Source organism: Leptodactylus fuscus, chromosome 1, assembly GCF_031893055.1.
Source record: "Leptodactylus fuscus isolate aLepFus1 chromosome 1, aLepFus1.hap2, whole genome shotgun sequence".
In the NCBI taxonomy this organism is placed as follows: domain Eukaryota; kingdom Metazoa; phylum Chordata; class Amphibia; order Anura; family Leptodactylidae; genus Leptodactylus; species Leptodactylus fuscus.
Genome location: NC_134265.1, coordinates 342,277,940 through 342,298,808, shown reverse-complemented (window position 1 = coordinate 342,298,808; position 20,869 = coordinate 342,277,940). Strand labels below are relative to the sequence as shown.

Here is a 20,869-nt window from a genome sequence, read left to right as displayed (position 1 = left end):
GACTGCCCACAGCAGTACCACAGCGCCAACAAGTATCAGGCACCGAGGGGAAGATCCTGTGAAGGAGGTCTGGGCATTGGTACCAGCAAGTCAAAATCTTAAAATTTTTCTCCTGAGCACTACAAGGCAGCGGCAGTTTTCTGCTCCGGATTAGGCCCAAATGAATGGGCCTAATCGGGAGGGAGAGTCGCGTTGTGGACGCCGCGGCTGAGTCAGTTGCAGAATCCACCGCAAAATAGGCCATCTTGCTTCTTTTTTCCACTACTAGCTAGCGGAAAAAAAAGAAGTGAGCGGCTTCCATTGAAGTCAATGTGACCCATTTTGGCAGGTGGATTTTGAGGTGGATTCCGCGTCAAAATCCGCTGCCAAAAAACTCTGTGTCTAGCCCTAAGATTGATTATGGTTTTATAATTAAAGCACTCCACACAGAGAACTAAATGATCCTGAAGTCTTCTTTTTCTTTAGCTGCTATGACTCCTAGTATATTTCTCCTATCTGCTATTCTGAGTTTATGTGTATCTCCTTCTGTAACATATCACTGTTATTATCCTGTATCTGTATTACTATGCTGCTGTAACACACTGACATTTCCCCATAGTGGGACTATTAAAGGATTGTCTTATCTTATCTAAAAGTTTACGTGAATGACCGGCTTCTTCCTGCAAGCAGCAACTTTCTTTCTGCATGATTTGTGCGGACACACATTATAGTCTATGGGGTCCGTGTGGTTTCTTTGCTAACCACTTTTTAATGGATTTGTATTCCGTTCAGGGGGTTGCCCAAGTGGACTCCTTGAATGGAATAACAAACGCAGATGTGAACCAGGCCTGAGTCAGTGATGTTACAGCTCTCCATTAGGACTTTATTCAGAATTGAGAAAAGAGTTGGGGCCACACGGTGGCTCAGTGGTTAGCACTGTAGCCTTGCAGTGCTGAAGTCCTGGTGTTCAAATCCCACCAAGGGCATAAAACCATCTGCAAGGAGTTTGTATGTTCTCCCTGTGTTTGCATGGATTTCCATCCAATGTTCCGAAAAGATATACTGATAGGGAAAAATGTACTTTGTGATCTCTATGTAGGGCTCACAATCTACATTTAAAATATAAAAAGTTTATATTCACCACAACTATTTCAGTGCTGCAACCTCTCTTGCATTTGGTTATGTACAAGCCTTGGAGTATGGTTTTGTTACTGGCATTCATCCCATAGGATGTGCTGCACTGTAGACAGATAGACAGACAGATTTAGATAGAAAAATAGATAGAGAGAAATAGATAGATAGATAGATAGATAGATAGATGGATAGAGATAGAGAAATGGATAGAGAGATAGATAGATAGAGAGAAATGGATAGATAGATGGATAGATAGATAGATAGATAGATAGATAGATAGGAGATAGATAGATAGATAGATAGATAGGAGATAGATAGATAGATAGATAGATAGATAGATAGATAGATACATAGATAGGAGATAGATAGATGGATAGATAGATAGATAGATAGGAGATAGATAGATGGATAGATAGATAGATAGATAGATAGATAGGAGATAGATAGATGGATAGATAGATAGATAGATAGATAGATAGATAGGAGATAGATAGATAGATAGATAGATAGATAGGAGATAGATAGATGGATAGATAGATATGAGATAGATAGATATGAGATAGATAGGAGATAGATAGATAGATAGATAGATAGATAGATAGATAGGAGATAGATAGATGGATAGATAGATAGATATGAGATAGATAGATATGAGATAGATAGGAGATAGATAGATAGATTGATAGACAGAGATCCTGATTTCGATAAACACCCCCTTCTACCTCACAGTGGTCCATAGGGTTGTCTATGTGTAGGTGATATGTATAGTCAGTGTGATATAAGATTATTATATTGGAGCACATCTATAGACACGTCCTTAGTTACATAAGATGAGACTGGTTCTGCTCCCAGGTCTGTCAGTCCCAGTCTCCTGCAGAGCCCGTCAGTGAGGAGGGCCCCGGCACATGAAGGGTGCCCCTGACTTGTTGCTCCATCTTCAGAGAGGCGTGTCGCTGGCTGCTGACAGGATGCTGGAGCCTTCATCCTCAGCAGCAGCACGTGGAGGGCAGTGGTGCAGTGCTCCCTGAGCGGGGAGGAGGCGGTGGTGAGCCAGCATGGAAAGTGTGGGGATGTGAGCGCTCTCAGCATGCTGTCCATGCAACAGTTTACCAGCCTGCCAGCGGAGGAGAACTACACACCGGTCATCTGCACCAGCAGGGTGAGTGAGGGCATGTGCCCTAGGACATGGCTTATTCTAGTCCTCTCTGGAGTTGTGCTGTGCATGCACATAGCTGAAGGGAATGCCTGTGTCACCTTGTCTGTCTGTGCCAGCACATAGACACTTCATGGCTGGAGCAGGCTGGATACATCACCTATAGAGAAGTCCAGCCTGACCTGCATGTGTCAGTGATATCATACAATGTCCTGTCCATAGGAGCTTACACTCTATAAGAGTCTGGAGGGCTGAGAGAAGTTACTGGAGAGCAACAGGTAGGAAGGTGGTGAAATGCAAGATAAAGAGGTGAGACATAGAGATAGATAGATAGATAGATAGATAGATAGATAGATAGATAGATAGATAGATAGGAGATAGATAGATAGATAGATAGATAGGAGAGAGAGATAGCTAGATGATAGATAGATAGATAGATAGATAGATAAATAGATAGAGAGATGATAGATAGATAATAGATAGATGATAGATAGATGATAGATAGATAGATAAATAGATAGATAGGAGATAGATAAATAGATAGATGATTGATTGATAGATAGATAGATAGATGATAGATACAGAGAGATAGATAGATAGATAGATAGATAGATAGATAGATAGGAGATAGATAGGAGATAGATAGATAGATAGATAGATAGATAGATAGATAGATAGATAGGAGATAGATAATAGATAGATAGATGATAGATAGATAGATAGATAGATAGAGACAGATAGATAGATAGATAGATAGATAGATAGATAGATAGATAGATAGGAGATAGATAATAGATAGATAGGAGATAGATAGATAGGAGATAGATAGGAGATAGATAGATAGATGATAGATAGATAGATAGATAGATAGATAGGAGATAGATGATAGATAGATAGATAGATAGATAGATAGATAGATGATAGATAATAGATAGATAGATAGATAGATAGATAGATAGATAGATAGATAGATAGATAGATAGATAGGAGATAGATGATAGATAGATAGATAGATGATAGATAATAGATAGATAGATAGATAGATAGATAGATAGATACAGAGAGACAGATAGATAGTTAGATAGATAGGAGATAGATAGATAGATAGATAGATAGGAGATAGATAGATATGTAATAGATAGCTCTGATAGATTATACTTAGAACTAAGAGAAAACAAATAAATATGAAATATATATAAATAGAGATTATACAGTAGATACATATTAGAAAGGAGAAATGATAGAAATGAGAGATGATAGATACAATATAGATACAAAATAGAATGATAGAGAGATGTGATAAATACATATGAGAAATGATAGACAGATATATATGTAATAGATGGTAGACTAATATGATATATTGTATTATTTATTAGTAATATTTACAAGGTCATCTACATGAGCATGTACATAGGAGCTTACACTCTAATAGTATAGATACAACAGTTGTGAATATGTACACAGGAGGTTACACTCTAGAAGTATATATGTGTGACCCTTATTGCTTATATGATGGTGGACAGACATGATTCAGATATATTGCACATATTTAGGTGTCAGGTATTACATGGTATCTCAGTCTGCTGTGTTTTGCAGGTAAGGCTGAATTCACATCTGTAGCGATTTTTCCATTTTTTTCTCTTCTACCAACACAGTCTGAATCCATTCAGTATAATGGGGTCTGTTACGTATTCATCATGCAATCTGTCATTTCCCCAAATAAAATAGTCCTCTATACATGACTTTTTGTCTCTGATTTTTGACAGAATCAGTGTCAGGGGCTCTTGACAGTAATGCCAGCACAGATGTGAACCTGGTCTGAGCTTAGTGAAGTGACACAAACACTTGTAGAGTTCTCAGCTTATGTCTCTATGTCTCACATTGTAATACATAAGAATCGTTAGGTGATATAACTACATTGGGAAATGAGCCTATTGGTTGTTCTGTCACTGACATGTATTAGTCGTGGACAATGGCAATGAATATTCTTACCACCGACACTTAGGGCTAGTACACATCTGCATTCTTCTCTTGCGGTATCGGATGCGTTGTTTACAGATCTGATCAGTATTAGACATTTTTATTGGAGATTTATTGGAGATTGTAGATAAAACAGCACATGGAAGTAAAAACAGTATGTGTAATAGCACATTATATAATGCTCAGCTAAATATTTTATCAGCAGATGATCTATCTATCTATCTATCTATCTATCTATCTATCTATCTCCTATCTATCTATCTATCTATCTATCTATCTATCTATCTCCTATCTATCTATCTATCTATCTATCTATCTCCTATCTATCTATCTATCTATCTATCTATCTATCTATCTCCTATCTATCTATCTATCTATCTATCTATCTATCTCCTATCTATCTATCTATCTATCTATCTATCTATCTATCTACCTCCCCTATACATGTATCAGAGTCCAGTTTGTTAATTTAGCAGTGTTGGGTATGTAATCTATCTATCTATGTATCTATCTATCATATTGCTTAAAATCCTTTAAACACCATTAAGGATATAGTTAGGTGTAATCCATCTGTATATATAGTGCATGATACAGAGAATGAGATGAAAACTAGACATTTAATATAGCAAATGATATTACTTAATCACACATAGATATTGCCTTCTATTCTTCATACAGCTGTACTTTCTGTCAAGCAACACCTCCAGGCTTAAACTTCCTCTCCGCTGGAAAGTTTTCATGAGTAACATACAATACCTCCATAAGATATGAGGCAAATGTACTAACAGCTGCTCTATTCATCTATTTATCTAACTATTATCTATCTATCTATCTATCTATCTATCTATCTCCTATCTATCTATCTATCTATCTATCTGTCTCCTATCTATCTATCTATCTATCTATCTCCTATCTATCTATCTATCTATCTATCTATCTATCTATCTATCTCCTATCTATCTATCTATCTATCTGTCATCTATCTATCTATCTATCTATCTATCTATCTCCTATCTATCTATCTATCTATCTATCTGTCTCCTATCTATCGATCTATCTATCTATCTATCTATCTATCTATCTATTTATTTATCTATCTCATATCTATCTATCTCATATCTATCTATCTCATATCTATCTATCTATCTATCTATCTCATATCTATCTACATATCTATCTATCTGTTTATTTATCTATCTCATATCTATCTATCTATCTATCTATCTATCTATCTCCTATCTATCTATCTATCTATCTATCTATCTATCTATTTATCTATCTCCTATCTATTTATCTATCTATCTATCTATATATATCATATCTATCTACATATCTATCTATCTATCTATCTATCTATTTATTTATCTATCTATTTATTTATCTATCTCATATCTATCTATCTGAAATCTATCTATTTATCTATCTATCTATCTCCTATCTATCTATCTATCTATCTATCTATCTCCTATCTATCTATCTATCTATCTATCTATCTATCTATCTATCTATCTATCTCATATCTATCTATCTATCTATCTATCTCATATCTATCCATCTATCTATCTATCTATCTATCTATCTCATATCTATCTATCTATCTATCTATCTATCTATCTATCTCTTATCTATCTATCTATCTATTTATCTATCTCCTATCTATCTATCTATCTATCTATCTATCTATCTATCTCCTATCTATCTATCTATCTATCTATCTATCTATCTCCTATCTATCTATCTATCTATCTATCTATCTATCTATCTATTTATCTATCTCCTATCTATCTATCTATCTATCTATCTATCTATCTATCTATCTATCTAGTCTCTAGTAACCAATAAGCTATTGCTTTCTCTGGACATCACTAGTCTATATTTTTCATTACTTAGTAGTTCACCAATGTTTGCAGGTCTTATACGATGATGTTTCCATGTTTTACTGATATTCTAGGATTTCTATAATGTATAGAAATGAATTGATGTCTGGCAGTGTCATAAGCAGTTGCCTATAGAAGCATTCCCTTGTGGTGTTTTATTTCTATATATATTACTGATATGTTTGTTATACCGCTCCTATCTGTACTTGTGCTTGTAGAGATTGTTTCTCCAGGACTAAATGTTGCAGAATTTCCGCTCTTCTCTATCTACCTTGTATGTGTCTTGTATGTCGTATCATTTTACAGTAGAAGCAAAGTGGACATGAAATCTCATCCATACGCTGCTGACAAATATCAGCACAAAATGCTACGGAAATTGACCGGATTAATGCGGATTTTAACGCTAAGGCTCCACGTAGTGAAACAAAGCAAAAAAAAATCACATTTTTTGATTGAGTTGTTGCAAAGTTTTCCTCTGCCGACTTTCTATCTATAATATAACTATACAGAAAACACCAGCATTTCCGTACGCATAATAGACATGCTGCGATTTTGAAGAACGCAAGTGTTTTTGAAATTGCAGCTTCACCGCTGCAGATTTTTTTTCTGCCATGTGTGGATGGGATTAGCCAGGATCCCATTCACTTTGCAGGTACTGTAAAACGCTGCGTATTCACAATGTGGGGTTTCCACCCAAATCTGCAGATTTTCAGTACTGATTCTCAGTGCGGGTTTAACCCTTTGCAATGCACATCCACAGCATTTCTGCAGTGAGTTTGGCAACAAAGTGACACGTGTGTATCTTCTACTGCAGAATACCAAGAGCCCTGTGTGAACATACATTTAGGGTAAGGACACAGGTTCAGGTTTATTTATGCAGGATCATAAGTGTGAGGACCTAGAAAGGACAGGAGCTACTTCTCCAACTTTTTCAATCCATTCCTGGTTTTGGATTCGTAGAAAGGCATAAAAAGGATGAACCTAGGGGGCCACACGGTGGCTCAGTGGTTAGCACTGCAGCCCTGCAGCACTGGAGTCCCGGTGTTCAAATCCCACCAAGGGCAAAAAACCATCTGCAAGGAGTTTGTATGTTCTCCCCGTGTTTGCATGGATTTCCATCCCATATTCCAAAAAAAGACATACTGATAGGGAAAAAATGTACATTGTGAGCTCTGTGTGGGGCTCACAACCTACATTTATATATATATATATAAAAAAAAAAAAAAAAAAAAAAGGATGAACATGGGTCTTTACCCTCAGACTTGCTTTTCTTAGGCTTTCCTTACACAATTTCTTCTTGCTTTAGGCTATTAACCCTTAAGTTCTATCATACACCACTACCATACACATATCATTATGATAGACACCATGAGAGTACTTAAGGGTTAAAAATGAAGTCATTAGACATTTCCTTGCAAAAAGAAGCAGAGGAGAAAAAGTTCTTTGACACCTGGCTACTGGTCATGAAACTCCTCGTACATGTACATATTAGATAAAGAGTTAAAGACTATGTCAGATCCACTGTGTGATATTGGGAGCCGAATCTTATGGGGCAGGAACCCCTAAGCTTAAGATCTGTCTTCTGTCCATATAACCTTTATCCAGCATGTGGATGGGACTCTGAGATATTGAGTGGTGTGGGAGATTGTTGGCCTGCTCGTCCTTACAACCCCCCCTCCCTTCCCCTCCGCACTATGTTCCCCTTACTCTTATGTTAGATTCGAGATAACATGGCATTGAGTTGATGATTATACTTCATTCTTATCCAAATATTTCTTAGGAATACTGGAATAGCTTTCCTTCCTAAACCCTCTGATGTTGTAGTTAGAATCAGAGGGACATATCGTATATATTCTCGAGTATAAGCCGAATTTTTCAGCACAGATTTTGTGCTGAAAAAGCCCACCTCGGCTTATACTTGAGTCAGCAAAAAAAAAAAAAAAGTATTTATTTATTTATTTGTTTATTTTTTTAGGGGGGGGGGGGAGTTTTATGACCAGCAGCAATATAAATGTATAGAATCTCTCATAAAATAGTGGGGGAAAAAAAGAAGCTTTAAAAAAAAAATAAAAAAATTAAAAGTTCTAAATTCCTCCTTTAACTAGAACAGACACAAAAGTAGAAAATGACTGTGACACACAAACACATTAGGTATCCCTGTGTCTACTGAATATAGGGGATCTGCAGTGCTCCTGTTCCGTCAGGAAGGGGTTAATAGGAGCACTGCAGATCCTCTATTTTCAGCCAGACTGAGGGGGGGGGGGGGGACCAGTCCTCAAGCTCAGGGAAGGGGCAGACAGACAACCAAAACATCCCCTCCCCTTCCCCAGCATCTACTGCACCCAAAAACTCCGACCATTTTAATTTTTGAAATTTTCCAGTAGCTGCTGCATTCCCCCCCCTCGGCTTATACTCGAGTCAATAAGTTTTGCCAGTTTAGTTTTTTGTGGTAATCCCCCCATCTACCCGATCCTCCTAACCCTTCTACCCCTAGTCCTTAATTCATGAGATGTTCGTTTCGTTTACTCTTGAATTTTTATTTTGATTATGAGAACTTTAATAATCACAAGAGTTACAAAAATGGAATCAAATGGATCTTTTTTTTTTTTTTTTTAGTCAAACAGGTGTTTTTCTGCAGAGATGTCACAAAATAACACCATATCTAAACCATGCTTGAAAAAAAAACTAAGACCCGAAAATTTTTTAGCTATAGATTTATATGGAGTGGGGCAAAAATAAAATTCAGTGGAAAATCAGTAAAAAAAACAAAACAAAACAAAAAACCAAGCATTTTTGCTTCCCTTTTTTCTCAGTTTTTTTTTTTTTTTTTTTAGCTGTGTTTCACTATATTCTCATTTAGCTACAGTCATTTTTTTTGTTGTCTTCTGTCATAAGAGATGACACTACAACAGTTTAACCAATGGCAGAAATTCAGGTAAACTCTGCTTCATCTGAACATCTACTCTGTCAATTATTTTTTAGGATCTAAACATGAGTAACATAAATTCCTCATGGGAAAGACTTTACAAGGTGTCATCTTCTCTATGTGTACACAAATCTTTATTTTAATTAAAAAAAAAAAAAGAAAAAAAAAAAGACATAAAAAAGTTACAATAACTTTTTGGGAGAAATGGGAAAAAAAAATAAAAAATAAAATAATTAATTTTACAAATTTCCAAAAAGGTCATCGGCCCGGGAACTTACCTAACAAACAGAATATTGTAATGTAAATATAATTTTGTAATATTAATATTCCACGCACCCTGCATTACACAGTTATTTGGTAGTGAATGGGTTAAACAACTGGGAAATTATTTAAAGAATAAAAGTTTCCTTGTTAGAGTTGATGTGAGAGTATTTAGGAGCGACAGATATGTAACCCTTCCCTTTTTTCCATTACCCCTAAAAATAACTCCCTGCCGAAGATGAGATTTCATATTCCCCCCAAATGACTGTCTACTCACACCCAATAATGCCGGAGTGGAAAGTCTGAATGTTAAAATACCTGCTTATAAATAGCCCAGCAGGTCGCTCACACAGATCTGTCTAGGGTGCCACTGCTGGGCAAATCTTATCTCCCTTCCCGAAAAGTTAAAGGCTTTAAATTCCAATAATCTATTCCCAGTTTATGTTACGTGTACTATATAGGAGACCATCAATGGAAGTTTCCTGCAATAAAAGGAATGCAAAAGTCGCCATTTTTGTCTCACTTGGTTTTGGTTAAAATTGCGACTTTTGTTCATTTTGCAGCCACGTTTTTTTTTTTTTTTTTGTTATCTCCACCCTGGACACAGAAAGGTAGGGATGAGGTGGGTCAGGGACATCTCTGTCCAACAAATTTGTTAGAACTTATGTCTGATAACTGAGCAAATTACAGCTGACATTAACACTAGTCCCCGTCTGGTGTAGGTTTCAATTCCAGTTCATGGTTCCTCCTGATCTATTAAGAGGTGAACAAAATGCAAATCTGTTTTCCAGGATGTAATTAGGGGGCTGTGCTAAGAGACAGCAAACAGAGGCACTGTTTTCCTAATTACATCCTGGAAAAGAGATTTGCATATTTTTCCCATAATCCCCTAGTGGAGGGAAAATGGCTTGTAAGTTTTGATACGCCTGTAAAGGTGCCCACTCCCTAAGGATTGGTATTATCCCCTGATCCTGGTCTATAGTCTCTCACTCTGCCAAACCAATATCCTTACACTATGCTGAAGAGATCCAACAGATTGAAACAGTGCTGTCCACAGCTGGGAATCTGTTCTTTTTGGAATAGAAATATTAGTTTGGCAATAATCCCCATATTATGTCATTAGGTTTATTGAAAAAAGTCATGCATGATGTTAAGGGGCTCTCCTAAGAGACAGCAAACAGAGGCACTGTTTTCCTAATTACATCCTGTAAAACAGATTTGCATATTTTTCCCATAATCCCCCAGTGGAGCGAAAATGGCTTGTAAGTCTCCATATGGCTGTAAAGATGCACACCCCCTAAGGAGTGTTGTTATCCCCTGATCCCAATGAACAAAGTGATAAAGACCAGCATATAAGGCTCCAGTCTTAATAATTCAGCCCTGATCACTTTAAGGGCTAGTTCACACGGGGACATGGAGGAGGATTTTGACAGCGGAATCCAGGTCCTAGTCCTCCTCCATACAATGTTAGTCTATGTAGACTGCTAGCAGAGAAAAAGAAGCGACATGACCTTTCTTCAGCCGTTTTCCACCTGAAGAAAGCAATAGAAATGAATGGGAAGCATTTTTACTGTGCGTTTTTTTGCAAAAAAACGTGTTGCATGTTTTTTTATTAAAAAAAAACGCGCGGTAAAAAAGTGACGTGTTTTTTGCGTCTCGTTCTCTTAAAGGATGGGAAAACCGCCTGGAAGTGTTTTTTTAAAATAAAAAAACGGTCCACAAACAGCGTGCCAAGGTATATAAAAAAAAAAACGCTTCCTAATTAAGAAGCATTTTTTTCCGGTGCCAAAATAAGCCACATGTTATTTATGTGTGAACTAAGCGTAACAGTGTAAATGTTGTATAGTGACTGGTGGGGGGTTCTGGGGTAACCCCAAGACGGCTATCCAATGTTGGGCCAGAGGATCCAATGAACCAGAGGATCCTCCGATGGGCTCAGGCTCCAAGACAATGATGGTCCAGTAGAAGTCACCCAAATTTGAAAGGTACCATGGGCTATTTCCTAGGGTTAGTTGAAGGGTGGGCCCCTAGAATCATTTTATCTGGTGGGGTCCAAGAAACCTCAAAGTGACACAGCCGCTATCCTATCATTATGGTGTTTGACCAGTACAAATGTGTTATACATTTGAGCAGTGGTGTAACTAGGAATGGCGGGGCCACATGGCGAACCTTTGACATGGGGCCCTCCAAAGACCCTAACCAACCGCCCCTTTTCCCTCGTGTACCTGCCTGCACTATTATGCCCCATACTGGCCCCTGCACATAATATTATACCCTATAGTGGCTCCTATATACAGTATTATACCCTATAGTGGCCCCTGAACACAGTATTATGTACTGTAATAACCCCTTCATCCCTAGGCAGCTGCCAGCACAGTACTGTGTGCTGACAACCTGCCCTGCACACATGGGTTAAACTCACCAGTCTGCACTCACTCTCCATAAGTCCTCCATCCCCACTATCTTCTTCCTGCACAATGTCTCTGGCCCTCCCCCACTGTCAGGACGCACGCTGAGACTCTCCACCGCCCGGGACCCGACACCTCAGGTAGCATCAAAAAGTAAAATTTATTGTTTATTTATTTTTTTGTCATTTTAACTAGTGAGGGGGCCCGGGCTCCCTAAGGTGTCGGGCCCTGTGGCAGCTGCTACCACTGCTACCGTGGTAGTTACGCCACTGCATTTGAGTGTAGTAAGGGACCCGTGAATTTTTTTAAAAATAGTACATGAACTATATTTTGACAGTCTGTGAAAATTGACTGTCAAAATATTGGCCCCACTCACATACAGTGAAATGAATGCAGCCATGTGTCGGCCGTTAAAGAAAATGGCCATCACACAGCCAATTGTCACAGTTGTGTGAATACCGGCCGAGCAGAGTTTAACCGAAGAGCTTTAGCGAATCTAGATGTAGATAAGGGTCTTCAGAACACGATAAAAGGCCTGACATTGGTATGGGTTACCTAAATCCAGCCCAAAAATGTGCGGTTTAGGCTGAGGCCCCACATTGCGTAAACGCAGCTTCTTGTATTGCAGATTTTGTATTGTCACTTAAGTATCCCTACACATTATAATGTCCCGATTACACTATACTTCACCTATGATACACTGCAGCTCTGTATTCTAAAAATGGCTACTGTGTATAAGCACAAGCCCCCCAAAATGTGAATTACAGTATAATGTTGCATTTCAGATTACTGTGCAGATTTTGTTGCAAATAGTGAGATATTTATAACACATACATATTCAGCTATGGATTTGCTGCAAATTCAGGAGAAAACCCACAGTGACAAGTTCTGCAGTTAAATCTTAGTTTCTATCCTGTTGGAATCATGGAAGAAATCTGAAAATGGAGTGCAATAAATAGAATTGGAAAAGCCTCTGCACATCTATGACAGCTGCAATACAGCTTAGTCTGAGGTCACAGATCTGGGGTCAGATCCCCCGAACAATGGGAACCTACCCTGTGTCACAACAAAACAAGACGGGTGGTGATTTCTGATGAGTGATTCTCATTGGATTGCTCTCTTTTAGCAGAGCTTGACTTTAGAGCATACATTGAATGTATACATTATTGGTAACTTTGTATTCATTACATTGAGTTGATCTTGATTTACATCGAGTGTCTTCTCCAGTCACATCTGGAGCTGCATTCAGAATCTATTGACGTCTACTAGGAATCAATCACTGTACTGACACTTATTTGCTTAGCTGAGATCTTAGGACACAGTGCATTGTCCTACTGAACCAGCTGTGGACTCTATTGTGATGTGAGGTGTAGAAGTGATGCTCTTTGTATTACACCAATACTATTATATACTAGATATAGCTGCTGTTTATTCTCTTTACTGTTTTTATTCTGTTTTCTTGGGGAATGGGGGTGTAGGTAGCATACTCGCACCGCATTTACCTTTTTTGGGGCAGTCTAAAAGCCTATTTCACCAAATCATAAAACTTTTCATAAATGAATAGTACAGGGTAATATAAGACACTTTGTAATACATCTTATTAAAGAAATATGTTTCCTTCTCCACTTATCAGACTACATTACTTTTTACATAGAAATCTATGGATAGGGAGAAGGAGGCTACTGGAAAAAGTACACAAATAAATACAGCTGCTAAACTCTGCTACAATGTCATAGACACTATAATAATAATACATTGTATTTATATAGCGCCAACATATTCCACAGCACTGTACAATTTGTAGGGATCAAATACAGACAGAAAGATACATTACAAAGAAAATCATTTCACACAATGGGACTGAGGGCCCTGCTCGCAAGAGCTTACAATCTATGAGGTAGAGGGGGTGACACAAGAGGTAGCAGGGGCGGCATTGCTTATACAGTGGTCAGACAATTTTGTAATAGAGGTGATTGTCATTACACCACACCCCTCTCCTGCACCTTGTTTCCTTCTGTCCATGAAAAAGTTAATCTTAGCCTTACCTGTGTGATTGACAGCCTGTCTACCAATCAAGTCTGTGGCAGGTCCTGGACTTCCTATATACAGATCATCAGCCCACATAGGTTTGCCGGAGACTTTGTCCTCACCAGCTTCCTACTTGCTCTTACTGTTGTATTACTGACCTCTGACCTTTGGCTTCTCTTGTGACTACTCTTTCGGATTATAAGAATCTTCCCCATGGTGGGACTATTAAAGGATTATCTTATTTTATCTTATTACCATTTTGTACTGCTTTGTCTCTTTGGCTTTAACCCTTGGATTGCTGACTTTGTATTTGTGTTGTTTGTCTTGTCTTATTTTGTGTACACTTATTCAGAGAAGGGATTGTCACCAAGTTGTCATCTGTCGTCTAGGGCAGTTCTAGCAAGTAGGCAGGGACAGGGGCTGGGTCAAGTTTAGCGCTCACTTCCTCTGTCTTCCTTTCTTCCATCGTTCCAGCAGCAGCTCTAGGGAATTGCTCAACTAGAAATTCCCTAACAAGGAGTTACTCACATGGTAGCATAGTCGCAGCTGTATGCTGTTATAAAGAAGTCGTTTTTCAGGTTGGGTTTCAAGGTTTTGACTGTGGAGGACAGTCTTATGTATCGTTGTAGCACATGAAGAGGAGAAATCTTGGAGCACATGAAGAGGAGAAATCTTGGAAGTGGTTGTGAGAAGAACAGATCGGAGCAGAACAAAGAAGAGCGTCTTGTGAGGATCAGAGATTATGTGGGAGACGGTATCGGGAGATTAGGCGAGAGATGTATGCAGGGGACAGGTTTTGGATACCATTGTATGTCATAACTAATATCTTAAATTGATTTTGTAGGGCAATGAATAGCCAATGAAGGGACTGGTAGATGGGAGGCGCAATGAGAAAAGAGGGGAGAGTTGGATTAAGTGGGCACCATTGGAAGAGTGTGTAAGGAGTTAAAATTGCATAGTACTGTATAAAGCACAGTATATTTGATATACAGTGATATATTAGTGATCATTTACTGAGAGTATATAGGTGTTGGCTGCCGTATTAGAACACGGTACGGCGTGCTACTCAGCTACATGATGGTTTACGATTGACCATTGGTCATACAGACTTGTAACATGAGGTGGACATCTGTAGTTCACTGCATACTTATTTACAGTCAGTACATGCCTTCCCAGCAGCATCCCAGCGTCTCCTTCTACGATTCTGACTCAGCGGATTGTCTCACAATTCTAGATCCTGATGCATCTGGATTGTAAATATTTGTGGCAAAGACAGGATTTTGGCCATTCCTAAAAATTAAAATAAGGAAGGAAAGACAAATGAGAAAAATGTTCCAAAGAATGACAACAGAAAACCTCTTAACTAAAATCACGTAACACTTGTAACGTGTTCTATGTGGATAGTTACTAGTAAATGGGATCCACCAGCTGAAGATTTTTTTTTCCATTGGACCCATTGGTCATTGGATTCAGCAACTGAAACTGAAGCTTCGCATAGTCACACATTTCTTATGCAGAGAGCTATTATGCAAAAGAAAACACTATAAAGAATGTGACTGACTGTGCAATGACTTAAGTGGTCACATGTAGTTTGACACTTGACAGAGGTGTAACTTGATGCTCCTGGGCCCCAATGCAACGGGGCTCCTACCTATCTTATGCCATTTAGAATAGTTGTATATTTTATGTGTCAGAGTGGACATTTGGGCCCCCTCAGGGTTCAGGGCCTGCTTCTGCTGCACCCCTTATAGCTATACTCCTGTTTCCTGCATAGATAATGGATGTTCATTGACAGTTTCTGCATCCAGATCCATAGGAAGTGAGTTGGCCATGTCCACCAATATCAGTAGGACTGACCGATTATTTTATGTGCATGCGAGCTCCCTGACACTTTTTTTTTTTTTTTTAATGTAGATTGTGAGCCCTACATAGAGCTCACAATGTACATTTTTCCCTATCAGTATGTCTTTTTGAAATATGGGATGGAAATCCATGCAAACATGGGGAGAACATACAAACTCCTTGCAGATGGTGTTTTGCCCATGGCAGGATTTCAACACCAGGACTCCAACACTGCAAGGCTACAGTGTTATCCACTGAGCCATCGTGTGGCCCCCTCCCTGATACTTGGAAGAACCAAGCAGGATAAATTTTATGCCCTGGAAGATAAGTCAGAGGTGTCCATTGGAAACCTACATCCAAGGCTAAGCTGAGTCTGAAGAGATACAGGCAGGTACGAGGTATATTTACATCTACTGTGTAGGAATGTAGTCAGTTTTAGTACTAAAAAAGTACAAAAACATCCCTGACACAGGAAATGAGAAATCTGAGAACAACAAGGAAAGCTGCTTGTTCTCTACGACTTTGATCTCATCAGCAATAACGCAAGCAGCTAGTCAGAAGTAGATAGACTTGATTTACACTCACTGTTAATGTAACATCTCTGCCTGTTCGGGTCACTGCACCACCCTGTGCTCGCGTGCTGCGGCGCAGGAGGCGGGTGCAGTTTGGTTCTTGGCTTAAAGTTTTGGTCGCACTGTGTGAACTCTTGCCTGTGATTGACAGCCTGCCTTCCTGTCAACTCCAGGGGCGGGTTCTTCCTCCCTATTTAGCCTTGGCTCTCATTCACACCAGGGCTTGCTATTGCCGTGTGCATACTTGCTCCTTACTGTCCCTATTTTTGCTTGCATTCTTATCCTTGACCTTTGGCTTTCTTCACTGACTATTCTTTGGACCCTGATTTGGCACTGCATTGCTTGACTGTTACTGACCCTTGGCTAGCTGACCTCTCTTTGTTGTTGTCCGTCTTGTCTGCGTTTTGTGTGTCACATATGCAGGAAGGGACTGTCTTCTTGGTTGCCGCCTATTACGTAGGATAGGGGCTGGCAATAGGAAGGGTCATTTGGGGGCTTCAGCTTAGGGCTCACTGTCTCTTGTGTCCCGTCCTAGGGTTCAACAGCTACTGGGGAATTGCTGTCCTAGCTATTCCCTAACAGTTAACCTTTACGAAACTGCAGACTCCTCTCGTTGAACACACAGAACAGCAAAGCCATATGTAACGTGCAGAGCCTGTGAAGAGAAACCTGCCTCTCCACTTTCTGTGTTCCTTCTTCCACCCGTTGGTTTCTAAAGACAGACCTTCCCTAGTCACAGGGAGAGAACAGCAAGTTATCTAGAAGAGAGATACCTAATGGCAAAACCTTCTTGAAGTTTTTGCAGGCAGAAAACAGCAACATTTTTTAAATAAAGTGCGTAACATTTTGTTCCAGAATCTCACACTATTAAGTGATTTGTCTGACAAGTTAGTGATAATTTAATAGAAAAAAGCAGATGGAACTCAGTCCATTCCAACCAATTGCACAAGTTCCACGAGTACGAAGCAGAGCAGAGGAACGTCTCGGTGCAAAATGCTGTTATTTATGTAAATATATCCTGACATGGAATGTAATTTTGGAATAATAACATATCCTTTTCAAGTATGCATGAAATAAATTTCCCAAACCAGGCAATCCCTTCAATTTCATAATGAGGTGCAATTGGATAGACCGGAAACATGTTTTTTTCATTTCCATCCCGACAGTTATTAAAATTTCTGAAAATAATCAGAACACTTGTGCCCGTAAATTATGTTTCATTTCTTATTCTGATCAGATATTTGATCTTCACTTCTGTTTCCTCTGTTTCCTAGGACATAACATTACACACATTACAATCTCTGCTGGGTCAGGTGAGGAGAAATACCGCTAAAGCACATTAGACATTCATCTGATATGTCCTAGCGAAAGGTCACAAGTAATGGAAAAATGTTTACCCATGAAAACCGCTACAGTTTCCATTAATGTAGAAGGAATTCAATTCAATGGGTTAATAATAGATGTAGAGGAAAGAGAAAATTATTAGCAATTACCAGAGATCTGCCTTTTATCTAAATAGTTATAAAGTACATGCACTTCTGTGAAGGGATAGCCAGTTGATCATCGGAACTAAGAACATCTTTGACCAGGTTGGATATTTGGTGCACATTCTGCATTAAAAATCCTCAGCAAGGCATTGTACATTGTAAGGCAGGGCCCCCACGGGACCGAAACGCCAGTGGAGAGGCGAGGCTGTAAAAGAGGGAGGCGGCGCTGGAGTGTTTTCAAGTAGCCCCAGTGCTGTTTGGACACGGGGGAACGCCCCCTGTGCTGTCTGGAGGCTCATTAGCATACCGAAAAAAAAACAGGATATCTACGGAATGGCGGCACGGAGAAGAATTCTAAAAGAAGGGGAAGAATAGCCTTTCTTAAAGGGGCTCTATCAGCAAAATCTTGCTGATAGAGCCCCACATATGTGTGAATAGCCTTTAAAAAGGCTATTCAGGCACTGGTAAAGTTATATTAAACTACCCCCCAGTTTTAAATTAATACCCTAAAACTGAATGTGATCTACTTACCCATCGTGCACAGTGGGCGGGCATTCAGGGTGCGCCGTCTTCTTCATCCACGACTCCTCTTCCTGCAATGTCCTCGGGTCCCGTCTTCCTCCGGCACTCGCGAACTGACATTGCTAAAAAAAAAATGGCCTGAGCGCATGCGCAGTAGCATGCGGCTTCTACTATGGCTACTGCACATGCGCCCAGGCCATTTTTTTTTAGCAATGTCAGTTCGCGAGTGCCGGAGGAAGACGGGACCCGAGGACATCGCAGGAAGAGGAGGCATGGATGAAGAAGACGGCGCACCCTGAATGCCCGCCCACTGTGCACGATGGGTAAGTAGATCACATTCTGTTTTAGGGTATTATTTTAAAATTGGGGGGTAGTTTAATATAACATTTATGGTGCCTGAATAGCCTTTTTAAAGGCTATTCAAGCATATGTGGGGCTCTATCAGCATGATTTTGCTGATAGAGCCCCTTTAAGGCAATGCCTATGTGGTATTCTAATGAAAGAATCCCTTTAAGAGTGCTCTAAGACAATTTTTTTAGGCAGACACACACATTCGCTAATCTATCTCTTTCCCTTTTCTCCTTTTATTAATCTTTCACACTATTCATCAGATTCTGATCCTTTTGTATAACACTAAGTCCCACAAGCAATGCTCTCAAAGGCTCTTCCTATCAGCGCATGCAGATGAATGGCTCATGAAGCTTTATGGAAAAGAATAATTTTTTAACAAAAGATTTCTAGACCATGATAAAAAAACAACAAGCACTTTTATGGTCTGTATCATTCCTAGACGATAAACCATGATGAGTAGGACGCTCACACCTATTGTGTAATTGTTTAGCTTGTTGCTTTGCAATGTCTAATATTGTCTGTGTAAGTCCATAAGAAGTGTAACATGCAATGCAATATGTTGGCACTATAGAAGTAAGGTTTAGCATTGTAATATTCATTCATCAATGTTATAGAATTTTTAATATGTTCAAAAATGATAATATAATAGAAGTGTTCATCTTAAAAATTCTGGTGCTTGTTCATAGGAATTAATTTTACTTCCAATATGAATAGACTTTAGGTCATGATAGAAGCGTTTGTGAAATAAAAGCCAAAAATACTGGACTCCTAGGAAAGTATAGGATGAGTTCTGGCCTTTCTGCCCCACACTGAAGAGAATCAAAATTGGAAGGCGGCTTCACCACCCGTATGCATGACACAGACACGTATATACAAGCAACAAACAGTGGTAAGAAACATTAGTACAACAACGTAATGAGTAGAGGCGGAGTCTAAGATCGGACCACAGCAGTCTCCATTGTGGTCCGATCTTAGACTCCGCCTCATCACAGACGAGCCTCCGGCAGAACCAGCGTTGATTGGTCGAATGCTGTACACTTGCCAATCAACGCTGGTCAATGCATTCCTATGAGAAAAAGTCCGCTCCCTCGTAACCGCAAGCTGCCAGCTCTCCCGACTAGCAAGGACGAGCCTGCTGCAGAACCTGCTGCAGGCCGAATGCTATACTGTGTATATCATTCGTCCAATCAATACTGGTTTTGCAGGACGAGTAAGGGCCGGTTCACATTAGCGTTTGCCTCCTGCCCAAAGGAGTCCACAGGAGGACCCCCCGAACGGAATATCAGCGCAACTGCAAGTGCTGTGCAGGTAAAGCGCACGGTCCCCATAGGCTATAATGATATCCGTGTGCTTTAACTGCACAGCGCTCCTCCTAAACACTCTCCTCCTGCTACTCGTGGACTTGGTGACTCTCCTTTAGTCAAATAGTGGTTTCCCCTGAAACAAGCATCTTTTCCCATAGATTATAATGGGATTCGATATTCGATCGAGTAGTCGAATATTGAGGCTCTACTTGAAACGAATATCGAACCTCAAATATTTCATTACTCGCTTATCTCTAGTAATGAGCAATAAACAGTAGCGACACTGACAAATTAGCATTTCAGTATTCCCAAAAACGTATAAAATTATATAAAAAGATGTACTCTCACCCCAACCATCATACAAAAATGTAAATGTAACAATACAAACTATAATTTAATAATTATAGTCATTTAAATATATAATAATAACGAATATAAAATAGTATGAATAAAAAATATTAAAGTATAAATAATGTGGAAACTTTTTGTAAACAAATTGATCAATTGAAAGAGTTTGAACGCTTGATACCAGCGGCGACAGTATCACCATTTAGGTAATATATAACCATATCTTCTGCTGGGAGTCTGTGTATCAATAATATTCGATCACGCAAATGATATATAAAATTTACTGTGTTGCTAAACCCCTTCCTATGCGATTCCTACCTCCTATATCATTGGGAAGTAAATAATGAGGGTCAGCATCGATCTGCCAGGAAATAAGGCAAAAAGTATATACCGTATATACTCGAGTATAAGTCAAATTTTTAAGCTCAGTTTGTTTGTTTTTTTACTGCACCCAAAAACCATTTTAATTTTTGAAATTTTCCAGTAGCTGCTGAATTTCCCCCCCTCGGCTTATACTCGAGTCAATAAGTTTTCCCAGTTTTTTGTGGTAAAATTAGGGGCCTCGGCTTATATTCGGGTCGGCTTATATTCGAGTATATACGGTAATATAAATATACACAAATGATATAAAGATTCCGCTCCATTTGCTGAAGCCGTAGCTCCTCTCCAGCGTATCACTATTGTGGATTGTTAT

General features: G+C 39.1%; 1 protein-coding gene across 2 annotated transcripts in view; it reads left to right on the top strand.

Moving 5' to 3' along the window:
- Positions 1 to 2,117: 2,117 nt before the first annotated feature.
- The window catches only part of CORIN (corin, serine peptidase), a 194,274-nt gene continuing 175,522 nt past the window's right edge, over positions 2,118 to 20,869 (top strand). For both annotated transcript variants that reach the window (XM_075261498.1, XM_075261497.1), the window contains exon 1: positions 2,118 to 2,272. In XM_075261498.1, the coding sequence (XP_075117599.1) occupies positions 2,201 to 2,272 (72 nt within the window). In that variant the 5' untranslated portion in view covers positions 2,118 to 2,200. The remainder of the gene's footprint in view (positions 2,273 to 20,869) is intronic.